At 36.0% G+C, this 15,771-nt stretch overlaps 1 protein-coding gene across 1 annotated transcript in view; it reads right to left on the reverse strand.

Moving 5' to 3' along the window:
• lrp1ba (low density lipoprotein receptor-related protein 1Ba) overlaps positions 1–15,771 on the reverse strand; it is a 286,420-nt gene that overhangs the window by 126,521 nt on the left and 144,128 nt on the right. The window contains exons 33-38 of the mRNA XM_016292960.1: positions 15,014–15,148; positions 14,777–14,906; positions 13,955–14,064; positions 13,826–13,882; positions 12,588–12,959; positions 3,339–3,528 (exon numbers count right to left, since the gene is read on the reverse strand). Coding sequence (XP_016148446.1) covers positions 3,339–3,528; positions 12,588–12,959; positions 13,826–13,882; positions 13,955–14,064; positions 14,777–14,906; positions 15,014–15,148 — 994 coding nt within the window. The remainder of the gene's footprint in view (positions 1–3,338; positions 3,529–12,587; positions 12,960–13,825; positions 13,883–13,954; positions 14,065–14,776; positions 14,907–15,013; positions 15,149–15,771) is intronic.

Below are 15,771 nucleotides of genomic sequence, written 5' to 3' on the forward strand. Positions count from 1 at the left end.
CCCTGCGGCTCGTGATGACACATTGATGTCCTAAGACACGAAACGATCGGTTTGTGTTTTGTCAGTATTTATATAATTTTTTACCTCTAATACACCACTATGTCCAACTGCCTTGAGCACGCGCAAGGCATCCGGTGCGTGAGGTGTGTACGCGCTCTGGCGCAGTTTACGTTAATGGGTGTGTTGATATCCAGCCGAAGAGCAATCAACCATAACTTCAGGCAAGCAGGCTCAGAAGTTGGGAATACGTGGAAAGTCACCACTCCCGAATGAGTTTGCGCGAGAGAACGTAATCTTTTAGTTTTAAGTCGGTTTGAACAATCCGGATAAGCGCAAGTAAGTACCATTTTGATTAGCCATCGTACCTACAATGACTGTGCACTGTGTAAACAATGAGTGACGTATACGTGCAAGAGATCACTTCCGGCGCTTGCGCAAACTACACCAGAGCGCGTATACACTTCACGCACCGGATGCCGTGCGCGCGCTCTAGGCAGTTGGACATAGTGGTGTATTAGAGGTAAAAAATTATATAAATACTGTTCGGTTTCTCGTACAAACCGATCGTTTCATGTCTTAGGACATCAATGTGTCGTCACGAGCTGCAGGGTTTAATTTGGATTTGTCTGTGCATGTTTTTTTTACTCTCATAGATTTTGTTACCATTGCCATGCATTATACAACTGATAGACTGCAACGGTTAAAGTTAAAAATCATAATATGTGTTCTACTGAAGAAACAAAGTCACCTACATCTTGGATGCCCTAAGCAGATAAACATCAAATTTTCATTTTTGGGTGAACTATCTCTTTAAATTTCGATTCCTTTCTTTTTATCCTTTCTTATATATATACTGAAAATTTGTTTATTTTATTTCTTAAATTTAGTTATTTCATTTGTATTTCTTGGATTTGATTGATTAATATTTTTATTAGTACATACAGTATATGCCTTTTTCACTGACATGGAGCTGGTTGAGAATTGATTTTAAATGTTAAATAAATTATACATAAACACACACATCATTATATATAAATACATTATTTAAATTATATTTTTATATATAAATATGCCTTTATTTTATATATTTCTTACATTTATTTATGAATACATTTATTATTATTTTATGTTTTTCTTAAATGTGTATATGACAAAAATGTGACTTTTTATAAGTATATGATCATTTGCGTTATTTTTTATCTTTGTGCATTTTTTTAAAGATTAATTTTATTAATCTTTTTTTTTATATATTTTATTTTATTAACATGTCAAACTGACAGTCCTACTCACTTTATGATAGAAACAAGAGTTACAAGTATAAGAGTTAACCAGTTAATTATTATTATTATTATTATATAATTGACTTAAATAAACATTTTAAACAGCACTTTTCATAAAAACATGATTAGTTGAATTTTTGCACATTGCTATTTATGTTGAATTTGATTCAGTTAACGTTAAAAAGCCCTTCTTGTTATATATGGCAGCAAATTGTTTGTGTGTATGGTGAATTTCCATACGTGTATTCCGTCAGTTGCGTAGAACTCTTACAAATGTCTAAATGTCATTACATTAGACAATATCAAACTTAGCGGCATCTGCAAACAAATCATGCTAGTGCTTTTCTCAGAACTGATGTCTTTTCTGAGACTTTTTTTTTTTGTAATCTGTTAAATTTCAGACATACTGTAAATGTTTTCTTTGAATGCCACATAAAAATGTTCTTAAAAAGTCTTTTTACAACTAAATGTACACCCTTGGTGCTGCGTGCACTATGCTAATATCCTCATTAAAAATGTATTCATCTGCAATTATAATTAAAAAGGCTACAGCCTCATAGCATCAGCCCTTTTTCTTTTAATGTGGCAGAAAAAGACGTCGGTCGAAGGACGAAGCATGTCCTTGTGTTTGAGACGAGTGTGCTAGCCTGGCATGTGACGGCACCTTGCAGTGTCGGCTTCTATCGCCGGCGTGTGACTCCTAGCTGTGATCTTTGGCAGCTTTTGGTTTGCTGGGACTTCTTGCTACTGTGCTTAAAAATCAGTATCAGTATCAGAATCCAATTTGCTAGTTAAAGAAAAAAAGAGAAAGAAAATCTGAATTCTAAATCAGTTATGATCGGGCGCATTACTAATTAAAATACTAAGTAAAAGGCCTCAAATTTGAAGTAAAATCTGGGATGTCTTTTTCTATCAATTCTTCAATAGGTAGATCTTGTCTTTCATAAAGGCCGAGGTCAGGGATCTTGGTCCTAAAAAGGTTGGTGACCACTGATCTAGATGCTAGTCAGATTAGCAGATGCTAACTCCAAAATCATTAACAAAACTATAGTTTCACTTGAGAAACATGGTTTGTGCTGACCACAAAATGTTTGTTTACAGGTATTAGAAATGTAGCAGTTTATAGTAATATTAATAAATTTACATTTGATTTCACTTTTATATGGCTTGCTACTGTAAAACCTAGTTGAGAAGCACTGCGTTAGATGACACTAAAATCAGTGGATCACACAAAAAGGCAATGATGAACAGTTCAGGAGAGCAGCAGTAGAAAAATAATAAATAAATGCATAAAAGTCGAACTTAATTAATGTTTTCTAATTTGAAAATGAAAGGAACTGCTGACAGAGATCAAGAGATGCAAATGTGTTTGGAGATTAATACCGCGAATCTCTGTAGCACAGGTCACACTGTTTTCACATTTGAATCTTTATGAAGCTCATAACTCACTGATGTAAAATTAATACTCTGTATGTGGTCCGGCGCCTAATTACTCCGAAATAATTAGAGGACCCCTCCCTTAATTGACCTTTTGGAAAGACAGCATCAAAACAAATTTGATCAACGAGGGTTATTTTGAGGTGAGGTGGAATCCAGAAACGTTTGCCATTTGAGACACATGAATTTATTTTACTGTAATGAAAAGTAAACATTTTTGGACTTGCAAAATAGATAGAATACAGTATCACTTCTTATTTTATTCATATTTTTTTAATCATTGAACAAAGTATAGATTTAATTGCACAAGCAATTAGTTATGAAAATTACATTTAAAAAAATATAAAAATAAGAAATATGTAAAAAATGAATTTACAGTATAATCAATAATGTATATAAAAACCAATTGCCAACCAGCTCCATTTTGGTGAAAAAGGTGTATCTGTACTAACAAAAATATTTATTTATTTATTTTTTTAATAAATTACTTATATCTATTATAGATAGACAGACAGACATATTAAATACATACTTTTAAGGATAACTAAAGCACTTTGACATAGGAAGAAAAAAAAAATTCCTTTCAAAATGTCAAAGATGAAGTCAAATCTCTAGACTTACTTCTGGCATTCGTCCAGAGTGAGGACGTGTGGATGGTCCTCCTCAGACAGGGAGACCACCGTGTCTCGGTTGAAGGCGTTTGGTCTGGTCTGGTCAATGCTGTGACGGGTGACGGTGGCTGTGGTGGAGCTCGTCCAGTACAGGACGTCCCATCCTCGGTGGTACGCCAGCCCCTCCACAGAACCAACATCTACAGAAGGAAACATGACAACAATGCGGTGACCTACTACACACACTTTAAAGCCTGAAATGATGCACAAATACTTATATCTAGTCATTTCATACCTTCTATCAATCACATTGCCATGCACAAATGCAAGCAGTTGATCTGAAAGCCATAAAACCAGATGGCAGGCACATGTTCTTTCAGAAGTGATTCAAAAAGAAGAAAAAGCAGACAGATGGTTGATGTGAAACAGCTAGGTGTCAGAAAAGGTCAAGATGTGTTGTGGAAATCTACGTAAATCAAACTAAATCTAAAAAATAAATAAAAAAAATACACATTTTGTGGTCTTAAAAACATTCGTAAGTAATTTACTTAAATTAAAACACTGCACTTTGTGAAGAACTGGAAAATTATACATATAGTCACACGCAAAATTGACAAATATATAAATTCCTATTTTCTAAAATATATATAATGATACTACAATAGTGGCATGTTAAAATAAATAATTAAAAACAAAAACAGAATGAAAAATAGATTATTTTGCCTAATTTTATGACTTTTTATTTCATTATGTTTTCCAGGTTATATAAGGATTTCACAGTGTCTCACTTCAAGGAGCAAAAAAAAACTTTTTAAAATTATTTATTTTGTTCAAGTTTAAACATGTAGTTGAATGTAACAATAAGATAAATGAATATATTATAAAATATTATAATATGTTATAATAAAACACTCAATTACATTTTAAAACAAAAAGATGAAAAAAAAAATGTAAAAATGTAATTAAAATGTAAATAAATAAAAATGCAATTAAATGTAACAAATGACTAATATAAAATATAATATTTTATATATTACAACAGCACTTTAGTTCAATGTTAAAATTAAAAAATACATAAATAAAAATTAAATAGAAGATTAAGAAGTCAAAAGTTTGAGAATAAATGTGTGACAAAATTAAAGTAATATTTAGAGAATAAAACACTTCTCATAACATTGTATTTTTTCCTGCACTTTTATTTTTAAGTTTTAAAAATTTGCCTGTGAAATAACACAATACTGCAGTAGCTGAATTAACAGTCATGTCATGTATTGCCTATATGCAACCATATCATGTACGACCCGACGCAAAGTACAGCGCATTTTTATAACCTGCTTGGGCCTTTTAGTGAAAAACAAAACTGTGCACTGATCAAACAATTATTCAGTCTTTTTGATGTTGCAATTACATAAAGCATGGGAGAATTTTTTTTTTTTGAGTTTATCCCACTGCAACCTGAGCAGTAGGGGTGTAAGAAAATATCGATACATGTGAGTATCGCGATATTTTGTTTGGAGATACTGTATCATTCTCAAAAACGCAATATCGATATTTAAAAAAAAATTGTATACAAGATTCATGGCCGTTGTTTCGTTTTGAGTTTATATCCCGACTGCTAGATAGCAGTCTTCTTACCTCTGAACTTAAACAGTGACAACGTGTGCGTTCCGCTCCTGGAAGGTTTGTCCCCGCCCGCTAGGGCTGCACGATAAATTGAAATGGAATCGAGATCGCGATTCGACAGAAGCTGTGATTGTCATGCGTATCTTTCAGTGAAGCACGGTTCTGTGATCAGCAGTAAATTTCCATCCAAAGGCTCCAAATACGCCTCGCAGAAGAAACCCAGAAAATCGCTGCAGCTGAATAAACAGAAGATTCAACTGCTTTCATTGATTCAACGTGACTAATAAACGACTACGACAATATACGGTTTATCTGAGTTTTTATTATTATAATTTTCATTCAAATAAAGTACATTTATAATGCAATGCAATTATCACTGCTTAAATACTATGAAATATGTGGCTATGTGTAGTAAATTCTGCTCCATCTGAAAGCACATGACGATGATTTCCTGCTGATTACAGAACCGGCATTACTATCAAAATGCGCATGACAATCACATTTGATTAATCGTGCAGCCCTACCGCCCACTTCCGCAAACATTCTAATATCGCATATAATTTTCGCGTATCAGGGAGCTGCTATAAATGGGAAGTATTTCAATCTCTTTTGAATGAGCGCTCACGCTGTTCACTTTCGATTTCGCAATCACGCGCATTCTGTGTAAAGGGTGCGCATCTTACAATATAAGATATTTGTCAATGAGCTCCGGATCCGTTGAGTAGCAAATCCTCCACCATGGTCTTATAGATCATCCCTACTCTCGACCCATGATCAGTCAAATCTGACTCCTGCAAGCACTTAATTGTTCCCCCTTTACTCGTACAACACAAAAAGTGGTTAAATAGCATTGAATGTTACAGGGACAGATTAATGCAAATTTCACTGTGTTCTGGTTAAAAAATAATAATAAATAAATTAGATTTTCCAAAATCGTTCAGCCCTAACCTGTAGTATGAAAACTTACTGTTAACCAATTAACAGGTTTTTAACTGTAGTATTTTTACAGTCTTTTACCGTTAAAATAACAATAATTTTTTACAGTGTATGCATTAAAAAAATACCAAGTATAAATAATTAGGCATCAAATATTTAAATTATGAATGTCTGCCATTTTTCATTTATAAAACACTTGAATTGGATGTATGGTTTCTAACCAGTGCTGTCAGGCAAGAGAAGGCTATGTAGTACTTTTCATTATGATGTTAAATGCATATTTTAAATGCTGGTATTTCTTGAGTATGTGGAGGCCGTATCATACCCGAGTAGTTTGTTCAAAGTTAGCAGATTTTATCAGCAATTTTGATGCATCCATCTACTCCCCTCAGTCTGACTGCAGCTATTCCACTAGTTTCCCCCACATTCTCTCTCATAGGCAGATGTGATTTCACTTAATTTTTAAAACACTTTTTTCATATTGATACCACAAAAATGTTAATTAGCCTGAAATAGTTTTTTCCTCACTTTGATTATTAAATTTAACAGACCCCTTAATGAATAAAAATGTACACTTAAAATTGGTTTTCGGGTTGGGCCGATAGATGATGCCATCGTCGCTGGCTGACAGACATCACGATGTTAAGCTGAGGGGTATAGTATAGGCGACTGTATATAAATTGCGGGCATCAGGGAGCCGCTATTGAAACCGCTTTCGATTGCGCGCTCTCATTTTACTTTCACTTTCACGATTCGCGATCACAAGGACTCTATACTATGGAGCGGCAGTACTTACCACACATTTGACAAGATTAGATGTTTGTCATTGGTGCTCAGGATCTGCAAATCATTCGCCATCGTCCTATCATACATTTCTCCTTACTCGGTGTATGTGGTAAGTAAACTTTCATGTACTGTAATGCAACAGGCTAGAAGCTGTGATTGTCATGCGTATCTTTCAGTGAAGCACGGTTCTGTGATCAGCAGTAAATTTCCATCCAAAGGCTCCAAATACGCCTCGCAGAAGAAACCCAGAAAATCGCTGCAGCTGAATAAACAGAAGATTCAACTGCTTTCATTGATTCAACGTGACTAATAAACGACTACGACAATATACGGTTTATCTGAGTTTTTATTATTATAATTTTCATTCAAATAAAGTACATTTATAATGCAATGCAATTATCACTGCTTAAATACTATGAAATATGTGGCTATGTGTAGTAAATTCTGCTCCATCTGAAAGCACATGACGATGATTTCCTGCTGATTACAGAACCGGCATTACTATCAAAATGCGCATGACAATCACATTTGATTAATCGTGCAGCCCTACCGCCCACTTCCGCAAACATTCTAATATCGCATATAATTTTCGCGTATCAGGGAGCTGCTATAAATGGGAAGTATTTCAATCTCTTTTGAATGAGCGCTCACGCTGTTCACTTTCGATTTCGCAATCACGCGCATTCTGTGTAAAGGGTGCGCATCTTACAATATAAGATATTTGTCAATGAGCTCCGGATCCGTTGAGTAGCAAATCCTCCACCATGGTCTTGTAGGTCAACCCATGATCAGTCAAATCTGACTCTTGCAAGCACTTAATTGTTCCCCCTTTACTCGTACTGCACAAAAAGTGGTTCAGTAGCGTTGAATGTTACAGGGACAGATTAATGCAAATGCAGATTTCACTGTGTTCTGGTTAAAAAAAAATAATAATAAAATATATATATGTGTGTGTGTAAATTAATTTTTTAATTTTTTTGCTAAGGTTTGCATATAGTGGTGTGTTATAAATTACAGTTTTCCTAAAATTATATCCTATTCTCCTATTCCTAAAATAAGAAATAATAGATCATCCCTACTCTCGACCCATGATCAGTCAAATCTGACTCCTGCAAGCACTTAATTGTTCCCCCTTTACTCGTACAACACAAAAAGTGGTTAAATAACATTGAATGTTACAGGGACAGATTAATGCAAATTTCACTGTGTTCTGGTTAAAAAATAATAATAAATAAATTTAAAAAAAATAAATAATAAATAAATAAAAAAAAAAAAAATAAAAAAAAATAAATTAAAAAATAATAAATGTAAAAAAAAAAAAAATATAAATCACGCGCATTCTGTGTAAAGGGTGCGCATCTTACAATATAAGATATTTGTCAATGAGCTCCGGATCCGTTGAGTAGCAAATCCTCCACCATGGTCTTATAGATCATCCCTACTCTCGACCCATGATCAGTCAAATCTGACTCCTGCAAGCACTTAATTGTTCCCCCTTTACTCGTACAACACAAAAAGTGGTTAAATAGCATTGAATGTTACAGGGACAGATTAATGCAAATTTCACTGTGTTCTGGTTAAAAAATAATAATAAATAAATTAAAAAAAAAATAATAATAAATAAATAAATAAAAAATAAATAAAATAAAATAAATTAATAAATAATAAATGTAAAAAAAAAAAATATATATATATCTCCAAGACAGCAATGAGATACAATGAAGAGCAAACTGACACTTAAATCTCCTGCTCTTTTGAGAAAAAAAAACACCGTTTAGTCTCACATGCATCTCCTCTAGTGTTCTACATGAGATCTCAAAAAAGTTTGTTACAAAGTGTTTGCAGATTTGCTAATGTCTGCAATCCATCATGTGTCGCAAACACTTCAAGTCAACATAAATTGCCCGTTTGCAACCCATTTAACATCTGTGCTATCAGGTTTTAGGAGTGAAACAGATATGTAATGGGCAGTGTTTGATATTAGCCAGAACTGACAGGAATAGTAAAAATTGGGCATTTGCAAAAACAAAACAAAATCTAATACTATTAAAAAATGCAAATAAAATACTATTAAAGTTGTATGTTTATATTGATACGTGAATTAGATTTTTTTTTACAGTTTTAGTAATAAGTTTTAGTGTTGTGTGTTTGTCTTATATAGTTTATTTAGTTTTACATATTTTAGTACTTTAAACAAAAATGGGAAATCTTATTCTGTTTGTATATTATTGTATAAATATACAAGTTAAACATTGTGAACTCACCATTCACAATAAAATGATTGTATTAACCATAACATTAATTAAATATATATTCTTTTTTTTTTCTCCTAAAATAAATGCAACAAAACCCTCCACCTTCTCCAGCTCCACCTGTATAGATCTGTAGGGGGTAATTTAATGTCTGTTATATATGGGGGTTATTTCATCTATGTTATATGTGCAGCAGCAGTATTTCCTACATGCTCACAGCAGCATGACTGTGGATGTATTGGCAGTAGCAAATATCTGTACTTGCTCTGCCGCCGCAGCAGCGTAGCAGATCTATTCCTCCAAGACCAAACACGTTAACATCCCCAAGTACAGGTACTGTATATTACAATGCTAAACTCTCCAAGAGTTGTCATGACAGACCTTTAAGTGAGTGTTAAATGATGGCAATGGAAATCTAAAATGCAAAAACCAGGAAGAAATAAGTATGCAAAAATAAATATACAATATTGATATAAATTAATTAATAAATAAATACTAAACCCACTATGATACCAACATATCATGCATCCATAGAAAAATCGTAAAACAAGGAAGACCAGGAACAAGTGCTAAGAAAGCAAACTTGGCATTAAACAGCAATAACCTGGTATTTTCTTATCAGAGGTCAACAGGAACAAGGCTCCAGATGAAAATGACTGGTTTTAGGAATGAAGGCGACATGACATTTCCACTTCGGGGTCCGACGAGAGTTACGTAAGACAGCCGAGGCCTCCGTGTTGCCTTGGACACGTCTCCTGTACTATATGTTACGTGTGTGTCAAGTGATCACATCCCGCCTGCGATCCATCACCGTCCTCTGGCTAACAAAGACAGATTTCCCCCGGCTGAGACTCAGCGTTGGCATCACTGTGTCTCACTCTTTCTCTAAAGGCCTGAAGGCTGATCAAGTGCTGTCAAACCCCTCTGGCATAGTTCACGCTCGCTGTCTGTCTGACGTCTTCCCTCTGCATGTCTCTCTCTCCAAGCCAATACTCTCGCAGTAGCTCTCTTTCACCCCTAACCCACAATCGATTTTCTTCACACGAGGATAAAAAGCCTTCAGGGCTTGAGGTCTTGTGTGCTTATGGAGTCTTGACTAAGTAAAACCTTTAATTCTTTCTAATATTCTCTCCTAAATTCCCTTAGAATTACAATGGCCTCTCTCTTCATTCATAAACCAGACATGTCTCTCTTAAATGACTAATTATACTTTGGTGTTGTTAGTTTTTTTGTGTTTTCTACACTGATTAGCCTTTCCGTAACTTAGTAACATGTCTAAAAATAACCCTGAGTTGTGAATAGAGCATAAATGAAGTGTTATTTTAAAGAAACTGTTCACCTAGAAGTAAAAAAGGCACATTAATGTGAAACACGAAACACAAAAAATTATATTTTTAAAGAATTCTACTTGCTAATTTCATGCAACTACAAAAAAAAAATCAGGACTGGAATGTTCAAGCTTCAAAAAGATACAAAAGAGACACTATACTTCAAGTCTTCTGAAGTTATATGAGTTCTGAGTGAAAAACTCGAAATTTTTGTCATTATTCACTAAATTTGGCACATTCATGAGAGAAGCGGAGATGAATCAGGAGTGAAGCTTTTAGATCAGAGCTTTTGAATGAATCAGTTAATTTGTTTACAAAACGGGTCTGAATGATTCATTTATGAATCGGACTGATCTAGTTCTCAAGTTTAATTTACTGACTCAATCTGAATGCAGAAGTTTACAGCTCACTCATCCAGATGTTTTTCCCAAATTTTGACAATATTCGATACATATCCTGATATTATTACTCAAGACTGATTGACTCTAAACTTGAGATTTAGATAAATTTAAGTTTAGATTTAATTATCATTTAGATAGATTGATTCATTCAAAGGATCTGCCTTAATAGAATGATTTGGTCATAATTCTGGCATCTCTACTTTTTATTTTTTATAAATAAACATGCCAAATTTAATGAATAATGGCTTAAATTAGAAGAAATAAAAGAAAAAACAAAAAAACAAAATCCTGGAAACTCCAGTTCCTATTCATTGGTATTGCATGGAAATGAGCAACTACATCATTCTTTAAAATGTCTTCTTTTGTGTTGCACAGAAGTAAGTAAGTCCAACAGGTTTTGAAACAACAAAATGAGTCTGACTAAACGATGACACATTTTTCAATTTTAGGTAAAGTACACCTTTAAAAAGTCATCAACAGCTTGCAAGAACAAACATGCTGCAATTTAAGTGTAAAATAACCCCGAGGCTCTGTTGCGAGCACAGGAAGAGGCAGGCAGGGTGCGCCTATGACAGTTTTGATAGTCGTATACATGAAGAGCAAAAAAGATTAGGTGTGATTCCTCTGTCTGTGAAAGTTCACGCTGACTGAACAGGCTAAGCTGTTGTCAAAAAAAAAAAAAAAGACTAGGAAGCATTATTAACAGCGTGACGAAAACAAAGTCTTTATTAATCACCAGCACTGGTGAAAACTATAGAGGTCTGAGTAAAAGTCATCGAGCCGAGCAACTGTCTGGTCTTGAACTGGCTTTGATTTAAGCTGCAATGTCAGATTTGAGCCTTCCTGTGAACAAAAGCTATCTTTGGAGATGTTAGAGCAACACAGTTATAGCTGTCAGATGAAATGTACAAAAACATGCCCAGGTCAGATTTCACCCCAAAATCAAAACTATTCTCATGAAAATTAAGAAAATTATTGACAAATTCACATTCCCATGCTTGCCAGGTATTATGAGATTCATCCTTATTTACCGCTCTGACGAGTCAGTTCACTTTAAACTCAATTTAAAAAATAATATCGTCACAAATCAGCTCATATAAAAAAAGTCACTTCGACTAAAGAGCTAGCAGTCATTCCCTCACCTCTATCAGCCCTCAAACAAGAGTACGTACAGACAAGCTGTTTATCAGCTGAACGCCAGCACACATGCTTGCAATATATCAGCATAAATTCATGACACAGGATAAAGCTTAGCATCTAGGGTCAGGTGTAACAATCTGAGCGCCTGCGACAGCCTCGTTTGACAAATATCACATTTCCTCTCAGGCAAGCTATTGTTCAGCACGGCAGCTGCGAACTGACAGCTCTGCAGGTTAATGGCATACTGATTAAATGAGATGCGTGTTAATGTTGACAAGGTTAGGGCCTGATAAATCACAAGAAGTATGAATTTCAATGCCAGCTACTGGGCTGCCGCTTTATCAGAGTAATTGGCTGTACCCTGTGAGGATAATTTATTTACATTTTACCACCGTTAATTGGCCGTGATGCTGCTACAAATATGAGCTGCATTGCAAATAAAGCAAATAAATATGTTAATGAAAGCACAATGGACAGACAACATCAGGCCGGACGTTCCAATAGAAGTGTTCTGGAAAATGGTCAATACGTTTTGACAAGTTTGACAACCAATTTCCAATTCTTTCAAATGTTTCTCACAGACGTGATGTAAACTATAAACATTAAGGATGTCTGAAAAGCTCTGTAAAAATCATTCATCAGCATTATTCGGAAGGTATCGGCTTTCTAAACAATGGTTAAGTTACACCAGGGTTCTCAATGCAACGACTTGCTATGTCTGCAAAACAAAATACAACAAAAAAAGTGCAACTAACAACACAAGCAAGAAAAGTAATTAGACAATATTACTTACTCTCAGCAATGACGCGTTGTCCTGTCCAGTCGTCATTGATGACTTGTATATTTCCATAATGAACATCGCTTAAGAAAATCCGATTGGTTCCGTGCACTTTCTGACGATGATCAAAGGCCAAAGCTATAACGTTTTTAAAATAATTTGGGTTCTCGTATGCCCTGATGGGCGAGTTGAGGTTATTCTCGTCCGATAGATGAATACTCCTCAAAATGGTCCTCTCAGAGTAGAGCAGGTAACCCTCGTACCTGTTGCACCTGAGTCCATCCTGAGCAAGATATCCGTGAGCACAAGCACAAGTTTTCCGGTTATTCCCCAAGTAAAAACAAAGTTGCTGGCATCCTCCATTCGCTCTGCTGCAAGCGTTCGTACCTGGGTAAGTCAGAAAATCTGAAATCAGACTCCCTACAAAGTTTCAAAACCAAAGGTGTCAAACTCAGTTCCTAGAAGGTCACTGTCCTGCAGAGTTTAGTTCCAACCCTAATTAAACCCACCTGAACCAGCTTATCAAGGTCTTCAGGATTACTAGAAATATACAAGCAGGTGTTTTTAGAGCTGAACTCTGCAGGATTTTGGCCGCCCAGGAGTGGAGTTTGACACATGTGGTCTAAACCAGTGGTTCTCAACCCTGGTCCTGGAGGCACCCCAACACTGCATGTTTTGCATGTCTCCTTAATCAAAGACACCTGATTCAGGTCATCAGATCCTTAGTAGAGACTCCAAGACCTGAAATTGGTGTGTCAGAGAAAGGAGACATGCAAAATGTGCAGTGTTGGGGTGCCTCCAGGACCAGGGTTGGGAACTACTGGTCTAAACAAATGATACAAGCTAACAATAATTTTGAGACAATAGATTCAGCATGCAAACAAACTTCAAAAACCAAGAATTTTCTCAGACATTTACTGCTACGACATCAAGTTTAATTGATCTCTTTTACACATGGCGTCCATCGTCAGGCGTTCGTTCATCAGCAGGAGTATCTAATCCTGCTCCTGGAGGGCAACTTTCCTTTTGAGTTTAGCTCTAGTGCTCATTAATCACCTCTGAACTAGCTAATCGAGGTCTTCAGCATTACTAGAAACTTCCAGGTAGGTGGGGTGGAGCAGGTTGGAGCTAAACTCTGCAAAAAGGTGGTTCTCTAGAAGTGGGATTGGACACCCCTGCTTTATCTGGGATAAACTTGTACTTGTGTGCAATGTTCAAAGAACAGGAAAACTGCCATTAAGTGAAACCTCAACCTTTCTCCCGATCCTGGTTAAAGACCTTCACATCTTTCATCCGCTTTAAATTGTGTTCTAAATAGCAAAACAAATGTTCTGAGAAAATACCTTTGCATGCATAATAATGATCATTTTTGTGAACTTGACCATTTGATGGCTTTGGAACATAGACGGCAATGACAGACATAAGGATGCGCTCGTTGATCAAACAGTCCATTGGCTGGTTTGAACAGGTTGAAGACAGTACTCTAGAACCTCTGTTCACAGGTGTCGCGCACAGACAGTATCCTAATGATAACCCCTTTCATGCTCTTCCCAATATTGTGACAAACACCATATTTAAAAGATAGAATTTGAAGGAAACTGTAAGATATGAGCGTGTTATTTTCAAAATGTTTTGTTATTGACGCGGTGAGTCAGACAGCCATTTACACTGCAAAAAAAAAAGACCTATCTCTTTCCATAAAAATATAGGCTATAAACATTCAAAAATACATGTTTACCTTTTAGGCAAATTGCATAAATTAGAATAGTGAAGTTTTCGCTTTCACAACGAAACACAGCGTCACACATCGCGGCCTAGAGTGAGCGGCAGCCGGCAGGCTTGCGGCAACCACATGTCAGCTCCACTTCATCCACGATGAAAGCCGATCCAACAATCCACAGCGCGAAGTTTATGTATTTCCTCAGCGACCAGCACGGATCAGTTCTAGGCATGATGAAGTGGATATCGTCCTCTTTTGGAAGGCCAAACAAAGTAGTTTCGCTTTCACAACGAAACACACAGCGCCTTCATGACATGGCACAAGCTTTGAGGTGCTAATTGCACATGCTAACTGCTCTCTAGACGATCATAGGTCATTAATTTAAATGCTGTTGCCACACTTGGGTGAAACTGAAGCTTAGCATTAGAAAAAAATAAACCACAGTGTATTTTCAGAGTGGAAACATACAAAGGCAGATACATACCCTTTCACTGGGTGTACAGCAATGGCTCTGGGTTGATCAAGACCGTCAGATATCACCACGGCGCGGTACATGCCGTTCAATCGTGCAACCTCGATGAGATTAAAGCCATGGTCCGTCCAGTAAATATTACCTTTGGATGCAAAGCAACAAAGACCCTGAACCAACAGAGAAACAATAAGCTTGACAACATCAATTTGGAAATGCACAGAAATGCTAAAATAAGAGAAACCTTCACACCTGCAATCCAGTCCACTGCTAGTCCTTCAACACGTCCGAGACCGCTTGTGATGATGTCCTCTCTCCAGGTCTGATCTCGACTGGATCTAGAGATTCTGTTGGAGCCCATGTCTGTCCAGTACAACGTGTCATTTCCTAAGATATGCAATTAGAAAATAACCCATAGTTAAAAGGTTTGCCTAAACCAGTGGCGGCTCGTGGGTTTTAAAATAGAGGAGGCACACTAATTGTATTGCTCTGGGATCCCTGCCGATTATTATTATTATTATTATTATTTGCTTAACCACTTTAAAATGGCTTTTTGGTTGCTTTTAGTCAGAAAACATAAAGAAAACGACATACATACAGCAAGATAATATAATTTCACTTACCTGGCCTTTCACTTGAAGCAAACATCCATCCCTTCTTAAAAGTCTGTGTTAAAAGAGAGCTGCCTGTTGCGCCATTTAATTAAGCCGACTGCTGTAGCCTATATCCAGCTTAGGCGTGTTTTCCCTTTTTTTATTTGTATATATACACTATTTGAATGACAGCTTGGTAAATCTGTTGGCAATCAAATACTCAATATCGCTACTCATCATAAGTACTTGGTACATTATCAGCGCAGCGGGAGACGTTCAAACTAATATCAGGTAATTTACGTCTCTGTGATGATTGGTTGATATCAGAAGGGAGGCTAGCCTCCCCTACGAGGTTTCTTTTCTCAACACTCCTCAGCGCTGAAAGTGAACACTCGATGCTGATTGGCTATTTTTTTT

Source organism: Sinocyclocheilus grahami, unplaced genomic scaffold (assembly GCF_001515645.1).
Source record: "Sinocyclocheilus grahami isolate Dianchi unplaced genomic scaffold, SAMN03320097.WGS_v1.1 scaffold295.1, whole genome shotgun sequence".
In the NCBI taxonomy this organism is placed as follows: Eukaryota; Metazoa; Chordata; class Actinopteri; order Cypriniformes; family Cyprinidae; genus Sinocyclocheilus; species Sinocyclocheilus grahami.